The 16343-nt window shown below is 45.4% G+C and overlaps 1 protein-coding gene across 1 annotated transcript in view; it reads left to right on the forward strand.

Annotated features, from left to right (window-relative positions):
- LOC124718926 (chaoptin) overlaps positions 1 to 16343 on the forward strand; it is a 241022-nt gene that overhangs the window by 154726 nt on the left and 69953 nt on the right. Inside the window, exon 11 of the mRNA XM_047244580.1 lies at positions 9586 to 9870. Coding sequence (XP_047100536.1) covers positions 9586 to 9870 — 285 coding nt within the window. The remainder of the gene's footprint in view (positions 1 to 9585; positions 9871 to 16343) is intronic.

The following is a 16343-nucleotide window of genomic DNA, read 5'->3' on the forward strand; positions in this document are numbered from 1 at the left end:
TACAATTCTCAAGGCTGTCAATTCAACTAAGTACCTGGGTGTTAAAATTACGAACAACTTCAGTTGGAAGGACCACACAGATAATATTGTGGGGAAGGCGAGCCACAGGTTGCGTTTCATTGGCAGGACACTTAGAAGATGCAACAAGTCCACAAAAGAGACAGTTTACACTACACTCGTTCGTCCTCTGTTAGAATATTGCTGCGCGGTGTGGGATCCTTACCAGGTGGGACTGACGGAGGACATCGAAAGGGTGCAAAGAAGGGCAGCTCGTTTTGTATTATCACGTAATAGGGGAGGGAGTGTCGCAGATATGATACGCGAGTTGGGATGGAAGTCATTAAAGCAAAGACGTTTTTCTTCGCGGAGAGATCTATTTACGAAATTTCAGTCACCAACTTTCTCTTCCGAATGCGAAAATATTTTGTTGAGCCCAACCTACATAGGTAGGAATGATCATCAAAATAAAATAAGAGAAATCAGAGCTCTAACAGAAAGGTTTAGGTGTTCGTTTTTCCCGCGCGCTGTTCGGGAGTAGAATGGTAGAGAGATAGTATGGTTGTGGTTCGATGAACCCTCTGCCAAGCACTTAAATGTGAATTGCAGAGTAGTCATGTAGATGTAGACCGACATCGATACCTCTCCACAGTGCAGCACTCCGTGCAGAATGGGCTGTCATTCCCCAAGAAACCTTCAACACCTGATTGAATGTATGCCTGCGAGAATGGAAGCTGTCTTTAAGGCTAAGGGTGGGCCAACACCATACTGAATTCCAGCACTACCGACGGAGGGCGCCACGAACTCTTAAGTTATTTTCAGCCAAGTGTCCGGATACTTTTGATCACATAGTGTAGCTTCAGTCTGCATCCATACATCATAGATGTCTCAGACTTGAAAAGGTCTCTGAAACCATACAGTTCATTTGATACTGTTATCGCTCAGACACGAGGCTGCAGGTTTGCCAGTGGTAGAACTAGGGAGCAAAGGTGAGAACAAAATGGAAGCATATGCAGCCAAGGACGGAGACAGATACTGCTCTGCAATAAAGAGTGTTCTCCGCTCTTGATTTACGAATCCCGCAACCCCTCGGCCACACGTCGACAGTTACCTGCAACATGAGCAGTTATACCAAGCCATATCGCAAAACTGCGTCTATTGCAGCCAAATTGCGGCAGTGCTATTGTCATAAAATATGTTGCACCTAAACCCACTATTAGCCGTAAACCCACGATTATTTAAAGAATCCAACTCCCACTTATAAACAGCTTCAAACGTATGATGAGAAATGATTTTATGTGTTAAATATTTACTTTTAAGCCTTTCAGGGCAGAAAGTTTTGAAAAGGTTTGAAAATATATATAGAGTTTGTTACAAACCAATAAGTACATTGCATGAATGTAAACTGGGAAATTTGCGCTGAATTTTAAGCAAAAGCTACTTTATTACGTATCTCATTGTGTCGTACAATAATATAATTTTATAGGTATTTTGGTGAAACACAGGGTGACCGAAAAATCCATTAACATTTAAAAACAGAGAAGTAAAACTTGACACACATGCCTGAAATGAAGTGAGTTTTTATTGAAACCAAAAACAAGTGCGAAAACTGGCCAACATACGGCGCTGGACAGCAACCCGGCAGCGATACTGCATGAGAATCGTGTATAAAATGTGCTGAAATTGGGCTACCGAAAATCCTACAGCTGTCGTGGAGACCCTATTTTCCTGACAAGAAAGTCGCGGTGTTGTGTAGCTTTACCACATCAGTCGTGATCGGACACTTTTTCTTCGACGAAATGCGGGTCGCCGCTTTTCAAACTGTCAGCGTGACGGGTGCGGGGTACGCCGGTGTGTTACAGAATCTCGTCATCCCTAACCTGGCTGATTGCCGGCCGCTGTGACCGAGCGCTTCTAGGCGCTTCAGTCTGCAACCGCGCGACCGCTACGGTCGCAGGTTTGAATCCTGCCTCGGGCATGGATGTGTGAGATGTCCTTAGGTTGGTTAGGTGTAAGTAGTTGCAAGTTCTAGGGGACTGCCTCAGATGTTAAGTCCCATAGTGCTCAGAGCCAGTTGAACCTGGCTGATAAATACCTGCGCTCGACCCTATATTGCTACACGCCTGAAGGCTCCCTTGCGAGCATCGTGTGGTGAGAATCGCGTCCTGGGCCGCCACTTACGTCGTGCTTGATCTCCCAGGTCCCCAAAACTCATTGGATGCGATACCTGGCTGTGGGGTTACCTCAAGTTGCAAGTCTACCGCGATCGTCCGATCTCATCGGGGATGCTAGATAAAACAACCTCTGACGGTAATTTCTCAACATACCTACTGATAAACAGTGCGGGGCTGTTCACAACAATGTCGTTATAAATCAATTGTTACGTTAATAATTGCATTTGTATGATATAAAGAGCCATCTGTTGGTAATTTCGTGCAGTTTCTTTCTGTTTTCAATAAAATCCCACGTGATTTTGAAGCATGTGTGCCAGTTTTTACCTATGTACCTACACTACTATGTGACGTATTGAATTTTCAAATGTTGACGGACTTTTGGGTCGATACTGTATGCCAAGTATGTCCTGAATAGAATTAGTACCATTCATCTAATAAATTAAAATGTCTTGCCTGATTTTAAAGTTTTCTTACGGGCCATTTTAAGCAAAAGCTAGTTTCTCACGGATCTAAATACTTTTATTTTCCTAATATCCGTTACAGTTGCGATAAAAGGCATCTCTTTGTGGTGATTAGTTTCGGACCATCGCGACCTTTTTCAAACCATAGCCTTAAAGATAAGTGTAATCACACGGTTCATCAGTGTACATATGAATAACAAATGTTCATATTCATCATTAGAAACCGTTACACGAATACAAGATGTTAGACCTCGTATGAGTTTGCTGCGTTCCATCGGAAGGAAATCTTATTATATACACCTATGAAGTTTAACATTTTGTTTTCATGTAAATGTTTCTAATTATGAAGAATATGAACATTTGTTACTCATATGTACATTAAATTTTCCTCGAGATAACTAAAGTGGGGAAAAGAAGCTGAAGATATGAATTGAAGTTGTATTAAGGAGGGTGGTGGACTAGGGAAGACTATGCAGGTATTTTACCTATAATGCTGTGGTGGTGTAATGGCTAGCACATCTACCTAGTTAAGTAAGAAGGCCTGCGTTCAAGTCCCGACCAAGGCACAAATTTTAAATCATTTCTTCAGCTTCCATAATTACCATATGTACATTGCTGCACTGTATGATTACACTTACACTTAAGGCTGTGGTTTGAAAATGGAAATTATGGCCGGAAACTAGTCGCCGTAAAGACGTGAATATTATCGCAACTGCGACGGATACTGAAGAAAATAAAAATATTTCATATGCAAGTTGCTGGTCCTATCCTCCACTATGTTGGAACCTGTAATCTCCTCTCTCCTTCATACTTCCATCTGTTGTCCACATTAAACAATGTCGAGTCCAAGTAGTTAATAAGTAAAGTCTTTTGTGAAGATTTGAGAGGAGCGAAGATTACAATAAACTTTGTAGTTTACTTGTCATTCGATAAAAATGATAAATTTGTGGTAAGTTGTATGGGACCAAACTGCTGAGGTCATCGGTCCCTAGGCTTACACACTACTTAAGCTAACTTAAACTAACTTACGCTAATAACAACACACACACACACACACACACACACACACTCACACACACACACACACACACACACACACACCCATGCCCAAGGGAGGACTCGAAACTCCGACGGGGGGAAGCCGCGCGAAACGTGGCAAGGCACCCTTTTTTGTGGTTTATTTATCTATTATCATTACATCGTTACAACATAACATCTTTACAAAAATACGAGGTGCGGCTAGAAAAAAACCGGACTGATGCTGGAAAAAACATTTATTTACAATTATTTACAATTTCATGTTATCTCCTTCAATGTACTCTCCTCCTCGGTCTCTACACCGCTCCATACGAATTTTCCACTGTTCATAGCAATGCTGCAGATCATTTTCGGTAAGTCCATACATTACTTCCGTCGCTTTTTCTTTTACTGCTTCAACAGTCTCAAATCTAGTTCCTTTCAAAGCTGACTTGACTTTAGGGAAAGGAAAAAAGTCACAGGGGGCCAAATCAGGTGAGTAGGGTGGATGATCTAAGATGGGAATGTTGTGTTTTGCCAAAAACGTCTTCACTGACAACGCACTGTGAGCTAGGGCATTGTATTGGTCAAGGATCCATGACTTTTTTCTCCACAAATCGTTCCGTTTTCTCCGTACTCGCTCACGTAGGGTAGCCAGGACGCTAATGTAGTAATGCTGATTCACTGTTTGTCCCTCTAGTACCCAATCAATGTGCACAATCCCTTTGATGTAAAAAAAAAAAACAATCATCATTGCCTTGAATTTCGATTTTGACATTCGTGCTTTTTTTTGTCGTGGAGAACCAGGAGTTTTCCAATGCATCGATTGGCGTTTAGTTTCGGGATCGTAAGTAAAAAACCACGATCCATCGCAAGTAATAACATTTTGTAAGAAGGTGGGATCACTTTCAATGTTTTCCAGGATGTCAGAACAAATCATTCTTCGGCGTTCCTTCTGTTCAATTGTGAGACACTTTGGAACCATTTTTGAACACACTTTGTTCATGTTGAAACTTTCATGAAGAATCTGCCTAACACTTTCCTTGTCAACTCCTGTTAACTCAGACACTGCTCTGATTGTTAGACGGCGATCGTGTGGAACAAGTTTACCGATTTTTTCAATGTTTGCATCAGTTTTTGTTGACAATGGTCTGCCAGTGCGAGTGTCATCACTGGTGTCTTCGCGGCCATCTTTAAATCGTTTAAACCACTCAAACACTTGTGTTCGCAATAAACAATCATCGCCGTACACTTGTTGTAACATTACAAACGTTTCACTTGCAGATTTTCCTAATTTGAAACAAAATTTGATGTTAACACGCTGTTCTTTCTGTACACTCAACATTTTCCGACGCACAGACAAAACGTCAACTACTTAAAACAGACGCAACGGGCAGACTGAGTGCAGGAGGCAGATGAAACTCGAGCAGTAGGCGGAGCGAGAGTCACGTGACAGGCCACGCGACTTTCAGCCTTATTGCATTCGGTTTATTGTTTCACCGGTACTAGTCCGGTTTTTTTCTAGCCACACCTCGTATATGAACAGAAATGTAATTGTGAGTAGCAAGTCAATATTAAACAGAATCGAAGTCCTATAAAGAAAACAGAATTAAAAACAAAGACAAAAACGATTGAAAAGTGTGACAAATTATTCACAGAGTGCTTTGGTAACAATCCTTAAAGAAATTTGAATGAGCTGTGAAATTTAAACAATTGACATAAGTGTTTCATGCATTAAAGTAAAGGAAAATGGAAAACTCTAATGAAAAATGGGAAACAAAATGGATACTTCTAGCGAAGATATTCACTGTAACTGAAACATCCTCTGATAACCATACAATAACGCAACTGATAAACTGTTGGCAAATTGTTCACTGTACTTCGGTGAACGTTGCAGTCGTTGATGACTTTCCCACAGGTAGGCCATTTACTGCACGGCGTCACTCTGTTGTAATTCAAAAATAGCATAGGCAATGTGTCCCTAGACCACACGCCTACCCCGCGCGGCTGTCATTTGAGATGGCTCCAGTTCTTCTTGTCTAGGGGTCTGATTCTTGAAGCTCAAAATCTCACATCAGGTCATCACGGTTGGTTTAAACTAAATAAATCTGAAGATTGTTTTCTCACATTTTAGTATATCATGCAGTATTTTGATTTTTCCCATTAACAAAGCCGAAATTACATTGTTCGCACGAAAATACAAAAACACGTCCGATCACATCCGAGGCAACTTACGGCTCCCACACGCTGCGGAAATAATATTCCAAAGGGTTTACAGTTTTTATTAACAAATTATTTCTACTAGTTTCCGTTACACTATTAATTTCGATTATTATTTCATAAATGAAGCAAGAAAGAAACATAGTAAACTGTACAGGATTGTGTAATTAAGAATAGAAATTTTAAGTGTGCCAATAATTCGTAATTTCAAATGTTTCTAAAAAAAAGAAATGTAACTGTACATTCAGAACCTAGTACTTATCGATTATAACATCGGAAATAAAACATTTTATGAAGTAATTCCTATCCATAAATTTTCGCTTGAAATATAATTATATGAAAGTTTTCAGGAAAGCAACTGAGATAATACCGACCTGCCCAAATTCGAAAAGGTAATACTGGCATCGACCAGTAGTTTTGAGGAAGAGTAATGCTGGAGGAGGATGTCCCGTTACAAATTCTATACACCTAAATATTTATGACATCATGTCTCCTGAGGCATGTGTCGTACAGTGATGGAATTTTACAATCAGTGATACATGTAGGCTTTGTCTGTAAAACGTTAGTAGTAATAAAGTATGCCTGATGCTGAGGTTTTACGCCATCAGCAGGGAAAATGGAGCAAGCATTAAACTTTTTTCATTTGTAGAATGAAATTTTCATTCTACAGCGGAGTGTGCGCTGATATGAAACTTCCTGGCAGATTAAAACTGGGTGCCAGACCGAGACTCGAACTCTGGACCTTTACCTTTGAAGTATGGAAGGTAGGAGACGGGGTACTGGCGGAATTAAAGCTGCGAGGACGGGGCGTGAGTCGTGCTTAGGTAGCTCAGTTGGTAGAGCACTTGTCCTCGAAAGGCAAAGGTCCCGAGTTCGAGTCTCGTCCGGCACCCAGTTTTAATCTGCCAGGAAGTTTTTTTCATTTGATCACTTTGTGGCGAGTCTCAGCGGGAAAAGTTTTGAGGTTTCAAACTAAGCTTAAAGTTTGTTGGCAGTCGCATTCTCAAATACTGCACAAATAAAGTCCGGACATTAGGGCGTAGTGCATTGCATTCCCCCCAAGGCATACAAACAGTTTCTAACTGTAATACTCGTATTATTGTGTTAAACATTTAACATAAGATTATGTTCACGGTAAATGATGACAGCCAAAACTGTTGCAGGATAAAGATTTATTAAAATTCTTGACCACGGTTTCGGTATATACACTCCTGGAAATTGAAATAAGAACACCGTGAATTCATTGTCCCAGGAAGGGGAAACTTTATTGACACATTCCTGGGGTCAGATACATCACATAATCACACTGACAGAACCACAGGCACATAGACACAGGCAACAGAGCATGCACAATGTCGGCACTAGTACAGTGTATATCCACCTTTCGCAGTAATGCAGGCTGCTATTCTCCCATGGAGACGATCGTAGAGATGCTGGATGTAGTCCTGTGGAACGGCTTGCCATACCATTTCCACCTGGCGCCTCAGTTGGACCAGCGTTCGTGCTGGACGTGCAGACCGCGTGAGACGACGCTTCATCCAGTCCCAAACATGCTCAATGGGGGACAGATCCGGAGATCTTGCTGGCCAGGGTAGTTGACTTGCACCTTCTAGAGCACGTTGGGTGGCACGGGATACATGCGGACGTGCATTGTCCTGTTGGAACAGTAAGTTCCCTTGCCGGTCTAGGAATGGTAGAACGATGGGTTCGATGACGGTTTGGATGTACCGTGCACTATTCAGTGTCCCCTCGACGATCACGAGTGCTGTACGGCCAGTGTAGGAGATCGCTCCCCACACCATGATGCCGGGTGTTGGCCCCGTGTGCCTCGGTCGTATGCAGTCCTGATTGTGGCGCTCACCTGCACGGCGCCAAACACGCATACGACCATCATTGGCACCAAGGCAGAAGCGACTCTCATCGCTGAAGACGACACGTCTCCATTCGTCCCTCCATTCACGCCTGTCGCGACGCCACTGGAGGCGGGCTGCACGATGTTTGGGCGTGAGCGGAAGACGGCCTAACGGTGTGCGGGACCGTAGCCCAGCTTCATGGAGACGGTTGCGAATGGTCCTCGCCGATACCCCAGGAGCAACAGTGTCCCTAATTTGCTGGGAAGTGGCGGTGCGGTCCCCTACGGCACTGCGTAGGATCCTACGGTCTTGGCGTGCATCCGTGCGTCGCTGCGGTCCGGTCCCAGGTCGACGGGCACGTGCACCTTCCGCCGACCACTGGCGACAACATCGATGTACTGTGGAGACCTCACGCCCCACGTGTTGAGCAATTCGGCGGTACGTCCACCCGGCCTCCCGCATGCCCACTATACGCCCTCGCTCAAAGTCCGTCAACTGCACATACGGTTCACGTCCACGCTGTCGCGGCATGCTACCAGTGTTAAAGACTGCGATGGAGCTCCGTATGCCACGGCAAACTGGCTGACACTGACGGCGGCGGTGCACAAATGCTGCGCAGCTAGCGTCATTCGACAGCCAACACCGCGGTTCCTGGTGTGTCCGCTGTGCCGTGCGTGTGATCATTGCTTGTACAGCCCTCTCGCAGTGCCCGGAGCAAGTATGGTGGGTCTGACACACCGGTGTCAATGTGTTCTTTTTTCCATTTCCAGGAGTGTATAAATATACCTTAATCAGAAGTAAAATACGTAACTACTTCTGATGAAGGTATATTTATATATACCGAAACCGTGGTCAAAAATTTTAATACATCTTTATTTAGAAGATTTATTTATAAAGATTTTTAAAATTCTTGACCACGGTTTCGGTATATATAAATATATCTTCATCAGAAGTAAAATACCTAAATACTTCTGATGAAGGTATATTTATATACACCGAAACCGTGGTCAAGCATTTTAATAAATTTTTATCCTGCAACTGTTTGCCTGTCATCATTTACCGTGACGAACTTCAACAGTTGCTGTTTCAGCCATGTTTAAAATCTTGAAATAAGATTATGTATCTTATTGAGAAGATTGTGAGAGGATTTTATGTGGTGTCACCGCCAGACACCACACTTGGTAGGTGGCAGCCTTTAAATCGGTCGCGGTCCGTTAGTATACGTCGGACCCGCGTGTCGCCACTATCAGTGATTGCAGACCGAGCGCTGCCACACGGCAGGTCTAGTCTAGACTCCCTAGCACTCGCTCCAGTTGTAGAGCCGACTTTGCTAGCGATGGTTCACTGACTACAGAAGCTCTCGTTTGCAGAGACGACAGCTTAGCATAGCCTTCAGCTACGTCATTTGCCACGACCTAGCAAGGCGCCATATTCAGTTACTATTCTGAACAGATAATATTGTGAATCATGTACCGTCAAGAGCGACGTTCATCATTAATGGATTAAAGTTAAGTATCAAACTAATTCCGTCCGCTTTCTGAATTCTAATTCCTTGTCATGTTCCAGACCTCATGTGAGTATAGTTCTTCCCTCCTCACTCCAGCCTGCGTGAGCTAAAACGTGTGCATTTCGGACCCCACACGGTGTTAGCTCTTCTGCCAACCCAACATTTTAAATTTTTAATTTCGGTCAATAATTATGTGAAAATGCTAAATATCGATGTTTTGTTGGGTGTGGAAGATGTCAGATAGACAACGCTCGAATGGGTCAGAGAACTGTGCCCGGGGTTGCAGGATGGGCTATTAGTAACAGAGACAGAATGTGACAGGAGTGCAGAGCTGGACGGTGGCGTGGTGCCGGCAGGTGCTGATGCTGTCGCACAACCTGCTGCTGGACGTGCCGGCGGAGCTGTTCCGCGCCATGTCGGACCTGCGCGTCGTCGACCTGTCGCACAACCGGCTGCGCGCGCTGCCCGACTCGCTGTTCCTGGAGCCCGGCCTGGAGCGGCTGTCGGTGGCGGGCAACGCGCTGAGCCGCGTGCCGCTGTCCGCCATGGGCCTGCAGGCGGCCGCCACGCTCGTCGAGCTCGACCTCTCGCGCAACACCATCACCACGCTGCACGGCCACGACGTCTTCGCCCGGTTCAAGGTGAGTCCGTGCTCGTCGCCCGCCTCCGCGCGGCTGCCTCTGAAGAGGAGGTGGACGCCGTGTGGAGGGCCATGGAGGAGCTCAGGTCGCCGCAGCAGCTGACAAAGTGCCGGGTGAGCTGCGCACCCCAGCATCTGGCCCAACTGGGCACAGAGCCCCACAGACCTTCTGTAGGACTCCGACATTTGGTGGACTAGTGTAGCAGCAGCTGCAACCCAAAGTCCTATGAGACGGACTGTGGCCCTCCTGGGCAGAGCCTCTGCCAGAGGTCGCTATCCCAATAAAAACTGGGCAGAGCCCCACAAACCTTCTGTAGGGCTCCGACATTTGGTGGAGTAGTGTAGCAGCAGCTGCAACCCAAAGTCCTATGAGACGGACTGTGGCCCTCCTGGGCAGAGCCTCTGCCAGAGGTCGCTATCCCAGTAAAAACTGGGCAGAGCCCCACAAACCTTCTGTAGGACTCCGACATTTAGTGGAGTAATGTAGCAGCAGCTGCACCCAAAAGTCCTATGAGACGGACTGTAGCCCACCTGGGCAGAGCCTCTGCCAGAGATAGCCAACCCAATGAAAACTCCGACATTTGGTGGACTAGTGTAGCAGCAGCTGCAACCCAAAGTCCTATGAGACGGACTGTGGCCTTCCTGGGCAGAGCCTCTGCCAGAGGTCGCTATCCCAATAAAAACTGGGCAGAGCCCCACAAACCTTCTGTAGGACTCCGACATTTAGTGGAGTAATGTAGCAGCAGCTGCAAGCCAAAGTCCTATGAGACAGACTGTAGCCCACCTGGGAAGAGCCTCTGCCAGAGATAGCCAACCCAATAAAATCCACTACTGGGGATCGCTCAGACCACTCTAAAACCTCAGAAACATTCTATAGGACTGCAGCATTTGGTGGAAAACTGTAGCAGTCCTAGGAAACGGACTGTAGCCCAACTAGAGGGAACCTTTGTCAGGGGTCGCTAAACCATTCTGAAACTCCAAAAACATTCTATATAACATCTTGAATTCTGTAACAGCATGCCCATCTCAGACATCCACAAGGTAGACTGCAGTCTGACTAGGCAGAGCCTTCACGAGGGATCGCTGTCCACTGAAAAGCAAGGGTCAGGGATAGCTAACTAACAGTGAAACCCCAGAAACTGTAGCAGTAGATGCAACCCTAAGTCTCACAAGTTGACTGCAGCAGGCAGAGCCTTTGCGAGATATGACTGTCGTTATGTACACTACTGGCCATTAAAATTGCTACACCACGAAGATGACTTGCTACAGACGCGAAATTTAACCGAGACGAAGAAGATGCTGTGATATGCAAATGATTAGCTTTCCAGAGCATTCACACAAGGTTGGCGCCGGTGGCGACACCTACAACGTGCTGACATGAAAGTTTCCAACCGATTTCTCATACACAAACAGTAGTTGACCGGCGTTGCCTGGTGAAACGTTGTTGTGGTGCTCGTGCAAGGAGGATGAATGCGTACCATCACGTTTACGACTTTCATAAAGGTCGGATTGTAGCCTATCGCGATTGCGGTTTATCGTATCGCGACATTGCTGCTCGCGTTGGTCGAGATTCAATGACTGTTAGCAGAATATGGAATCCGTGGGTTCAGGAAGATAATACGGAACGCCGTGCTGGATCCCAACGGCCTCGTATCACTAGCAGTCGAGATGACAGGCATCTTATCCGCATGGCTGTAACGGATCGTGCAGCCACGTCTTGAAATCTGAGTCAACAGATGGGGACGTTTGCAAGACAACAACCATCTGCACGAACAGTTCGATGACGTTCGCAGCAGCATGGATTATCAGCTCGGAGACCATGGCTGCGGTTACCCTTGACGCTGCATCACAGACAGGAGCGCCTGCGATGGTGTACTAGACGACGAACCTGGGTGCACGAATGGCAAAACGTGATTTTTTCGGATGAATCCAGCATCATGATGGTGGCATCCGTGTTTGCCGTCATCGCGGTGAACGCACATTGGAGGCGTGTATTCGTCATTGCCGTACTGGTGTATCACTCGGCGTGATGGTATGGGGTGCCTTTGGTTACACGTCTCGGTCACCTCTTGTTCGCATTGACGGCACTTTGAACAGTGGACGCTACATTTCAGATGTGTTATGACCCGTGGCTGTAAACTTCATTCCATCCCTGCGAAACCCTACATTTCAGCAGGATAATGCACGAGGGCATGTTGCAGGTCCTGTACTGCTGCCCTGGCCAGCACATTCTCCAGATCTCTCAGCAACTGAAAACATCTGGTCAATGGTGGCCGAGCTATTGGCTCGTCACAATACGCCAGTCACTACTCTTGATGAACTGTGGTATCGTGTTGAAGCTGCATGGGCAGCTGTACCTGTACACGCCATCCAAGCTCTGACTCAATGCCCGGGTACTGATTTCTCCACTATGCACTCAAATTGCGTGAAAATGTAATCACATGTCGGTTCTAGTATAATATGTTTGTCCAATGAATACCCATTTATCATCTGCATTTCTTCTTGGTGTAGCAATTTTAATGGCCAGTAGTGTAATAAAACAGAAATCTTCCAAAGGACTGTAACATTTGAGGTACTGTGGCAGTCTGTACACCCCAAAGTCCTATGAGATGGCATACAGCCAAACTGGACACAACCTTTTCCAGGGATCGCTATCCCAGTGAGAGTCACTGTCAGGGACCATCTTATCAGTCAACCCAGATTTCTAGAACCTTCTACAGCACGACATTTCTAACGCTTCAATTCTCATCCTTCTCAGTTTTCCCCCAGCCCAGGATTCACTTCTTTCACAGCAGTTTAAATCTGTTTCTCTGAGAACTTCAAACAACTTCCACCTTTTCACATTGTCTAACGATTTTTTTAAGTCGACAGATTCTGTTGAACTTGTCTTGATTTATCTTAAGTGTTGCTCCCACTGTCAAGCGCAACGTTAGAATTGCCTCTCTGTTGTCTTTACCTTTTCTAAAGCCGAACTAATCCTCATCTAACACATCCTCAATTTTCTTTTAGATACATCTGTATTTTATACTTGTGGACAGCGTGGATGCATAAGATTTAACGTTTACTGTGCGATTTTCTCGCACTTACCTGCCCTTGCTACCTTCCCTGTTATGTAGATACTGTTTCGAAAGTCTGATCTTATGTCTCAAGACTCACATATTCTTCAAAGCAACTCGAATAGTCGCTTGGTTGCTGCTTCTGGATCCCCTACGTCTTCCATACCGACTCCTATTTCTTTTTCTGCTACATCAGCCAGTTCTTCCGCATCGTAGAGGCCTTCAGTGTCCTCTTTCGACCTATCCAATCTCTCCTACTTCACTGAGGTGACAAAAATCATGGCGATAAGCACATATACAAACGGCGGTAGCATCGCATACACAACTTATAAAAGGGCAGTGCATTGTTGGAGCTGTACTCAGGTCATTCCTGTGCAAAGGTTTCCGATGTGTTTCTACCCGCACGGCGGGAATTAACAAAAATTTGGTGTAGAGTGGTAGTTGGAGCTAGACGCATGGGACATTCCGTTTCGGAAAGAGCTACGGAACAGTATTTCGAGATCCACAGTGTCAAGAGAGTGCCGAGAATACAACATTTTAGGCATCATCTCATTCTGGAGACGACACAGTGGCTATCAGCCTTTACTTAACGACAGAGCACCAGCGTTTGCGTAGAGTTGTCAGTGCTTACAGACATGTAGCATTTCATGAGCAGAAATCAATGTGGATCGTACGACAAACGTATGCGTCAGGGCAGTGCGGTGAAATCTGGCGTTAATGGGCTATGGCAGTAGACGACCGACGCGATTGCCATGGGTAACATCACGACATCGCCTACAGTGGCTCTACTGGGCTTGTGACAGACTCCACGAAGCCGTGAACCCAAGTTGTCAACAAGGCACTGTGGAGTTTGGTGGTGGCCCCATAATAGTATAGGCTGTGTTTACATGGAATGGACTGCGTCCTCTGGTCCAGCTGAACAGTTCACTGGCTGGAAGTGATTGTGTTCTGCTACCTGGAAACCATTTTCTGCCATTTATGGACTTCATAGTCCCAAACAGCGACGGAATTTTTGTGGAAGACAATACACCATGTCACCGATCCACAATTGTTCGCGACTGACTTGAAGAACATTCTTGACAAATAAAGCGAATGATTTGGCCACCAACATCGCCCGACATGAATCCCATCGAAGATTTATGAGACATAATCTAGAGGTCCGTTCGTGTACAAAATCCTGCAGCAGCAACGCTTTCGCAATTGCGGACGACTACAGGGACAGCATGGCTCATTATTTCTGAAGGGGCTTCCAAATACTTTTTGAGTGCACGGCATATCGAGTTACTACACTACGCCAGGAAAAAAGGAGGTCTGATACGATATTAGGAGGTATCGCATGACTTTTCTCACCTCAGTGTATGCTACAGCACACCAATTGTTACGTTGAGGAGAATTCAAAGCAGCGTTGGCCCCAACAAAGTGTATCACAGATTATGACGTCCCAAAGCCGTATGTCAGTGACATATTTAACTAAAATACGATGTGGCTCAGTTTTTTACTCAAGGTAAAAATGTTTGATGCTACATTGCGGAGAAGGTGTGTAACTGTCCTCAGATTGGACAACATTTACTAAACACAGCCATTATTATTATTATTATTATTATTATTATTATATTTACTCGAACATCACCGGTATAATGGAAGGTGTCTGGAAAGAATGTCTGTATATCACAACTGTTGAAGTGATGAAGTATGATTTATGTCCACTAAAACACCATCACTATTTTCAGAGCTGTCAGGTGGAAGCCCATAACAGGTCGACCCCGTAATGGGACAGTCATCTGTCAGTTGGTATAAAAAATAAAAGAAAAAGAAAGAAAATGAGACTTCCTGGCAGATTAAAACTGTGTGCTGGACCGAGACTCGAACTCGGGACCTTTGCCTTTCGCGGGTAAGTGCTCTACCAACTGGTTCGCAGAAGAGCTTCTGTGAAGTTTGGAAGGTAGGAGACGAGGTACCGGCAGAAGTAAAGCTGTGAGGATGGGCCGTGAGTCGTGCTTGGATAGCTCAGATGGTAGAGCACTTGCCCACAAAAGACAGAGGTCCCGAGTTCGAGTCTCGGTTCGGCACACAGTTTTAATCCTCCAAGAGGTTTCATGTCAACGCACACTCCGCTGCAGAGTGAAATATCTCATTATGGAAAGAAAATGAGCTCCACGTTTTGGTCACAGTGGGGCAGTCGAGATTGTCAACTGCTGTGTCATTCTCTGCCAATGATGTCATTTGGATGCAATGTGGAGGGACGCAGGGTCAGCACGTCGCTCTCCCGGCCGTTTTGCAGACTACTAAGACCGTGGAGTCGCTGCTTTTCAGTCAGCTGGCACCAAGAGGCTAAATACACCTCGTTCCAGTCATCCCACCAACTGGCAATCACGCCTGGGACTTCCGCACAGCAGCCGGACGTACTGACCAGTCAGTATTTGTGCGAGATGTGAGAACTCTCCTAGCGTCGGATCTGTTGAACCTTAGCCCGAATGAATATCTGTGGGAGCAACCGAAGCGTTGACTGTCTGTGTCCTCTGCGAAACCTGCTTTAGCAGCTGTGCAGACAGAAGTTCTCCACATATCTGTACAGTACTGTAAGCAACTGAGGCTGTCAGTTCCAGTTCGCTTAGCTGCGCTGTGCATTGAAAGTGATCTGTTATCTTACTGCGTGGACATAACAACAGGACTCAGAAGTAAACTAGTTTTTGCAGTGTAGCTATAAATGTCAACAGGAGGTAACTGTACTGCATTTACTACATCCGAATAACAGTCTATATTTCAGGGAAGTAAAACAACGCTCCAGCAACATTCCAACCCATCCAGGTTTGACAAGTTACTGGGACTGTAAAACACCCAGTCCACAGATTTACCACATCTTCAGTGGGAGGTAGTAGTGGCTGATTAGAATTTTGGAAGTATCTGAAAAGCTCTTCTGGCTGTGATAAATATCGTGTACGCGACACATTGTAATTCCTTATTGCAACAGTAAAAAGTCATCGGCTTTGCTCAGACTGCTGTATTCTTTAGCTAAGTAAAATATCAATGTCAGCCAGCTGTTTATGCAGCCACTGCACTTCACGTAGCGCAGTCAAGCCATAGTGCTGTGGATATTGCTCTCTGCTCTGCTGTGCTTCGTACCATGCTGTGCGTACTGCTTCTTTCTCTACACTAGTCTTAATAATTTTTGATAGCAGTAATTGGAATCTAATAAGTTTTGATGTCAGTAATTGGAATCGTCAGGTTTCACTGTGATGAGAAGCCATACGCATGCTTGCTTTTTTGGTACTGTGTTACAAAATGATCTGCTTTGCTCATGCTACAGTGTTGTGTAGCTAAGTAAGTTGTCAGTGTCAGTCAATTGCTTTTGCAGCTGCTGCGCTTTGCGTAGTGCCTTCGAGCCATCGTGCTGCCCAGCTGCTCACTGTGTTGTGTG

This window comes from Schistocerca piceifrons, chromosome 10 (assembly GCF_021461385.2).
Source record: "Schistocerca piceifrons isolate TAMUIC-IGC-003096 chromosome 10, iqSchPice1.1, whole genome shotgun sequence".
In the NCBI taxonomy this organism is placed as follows: Eukaryota; Metazoa; Arthropoda; class Insecta; order Orthoptera; family Acrididae; genus Schistocerca; species Schistocerca piceifrons.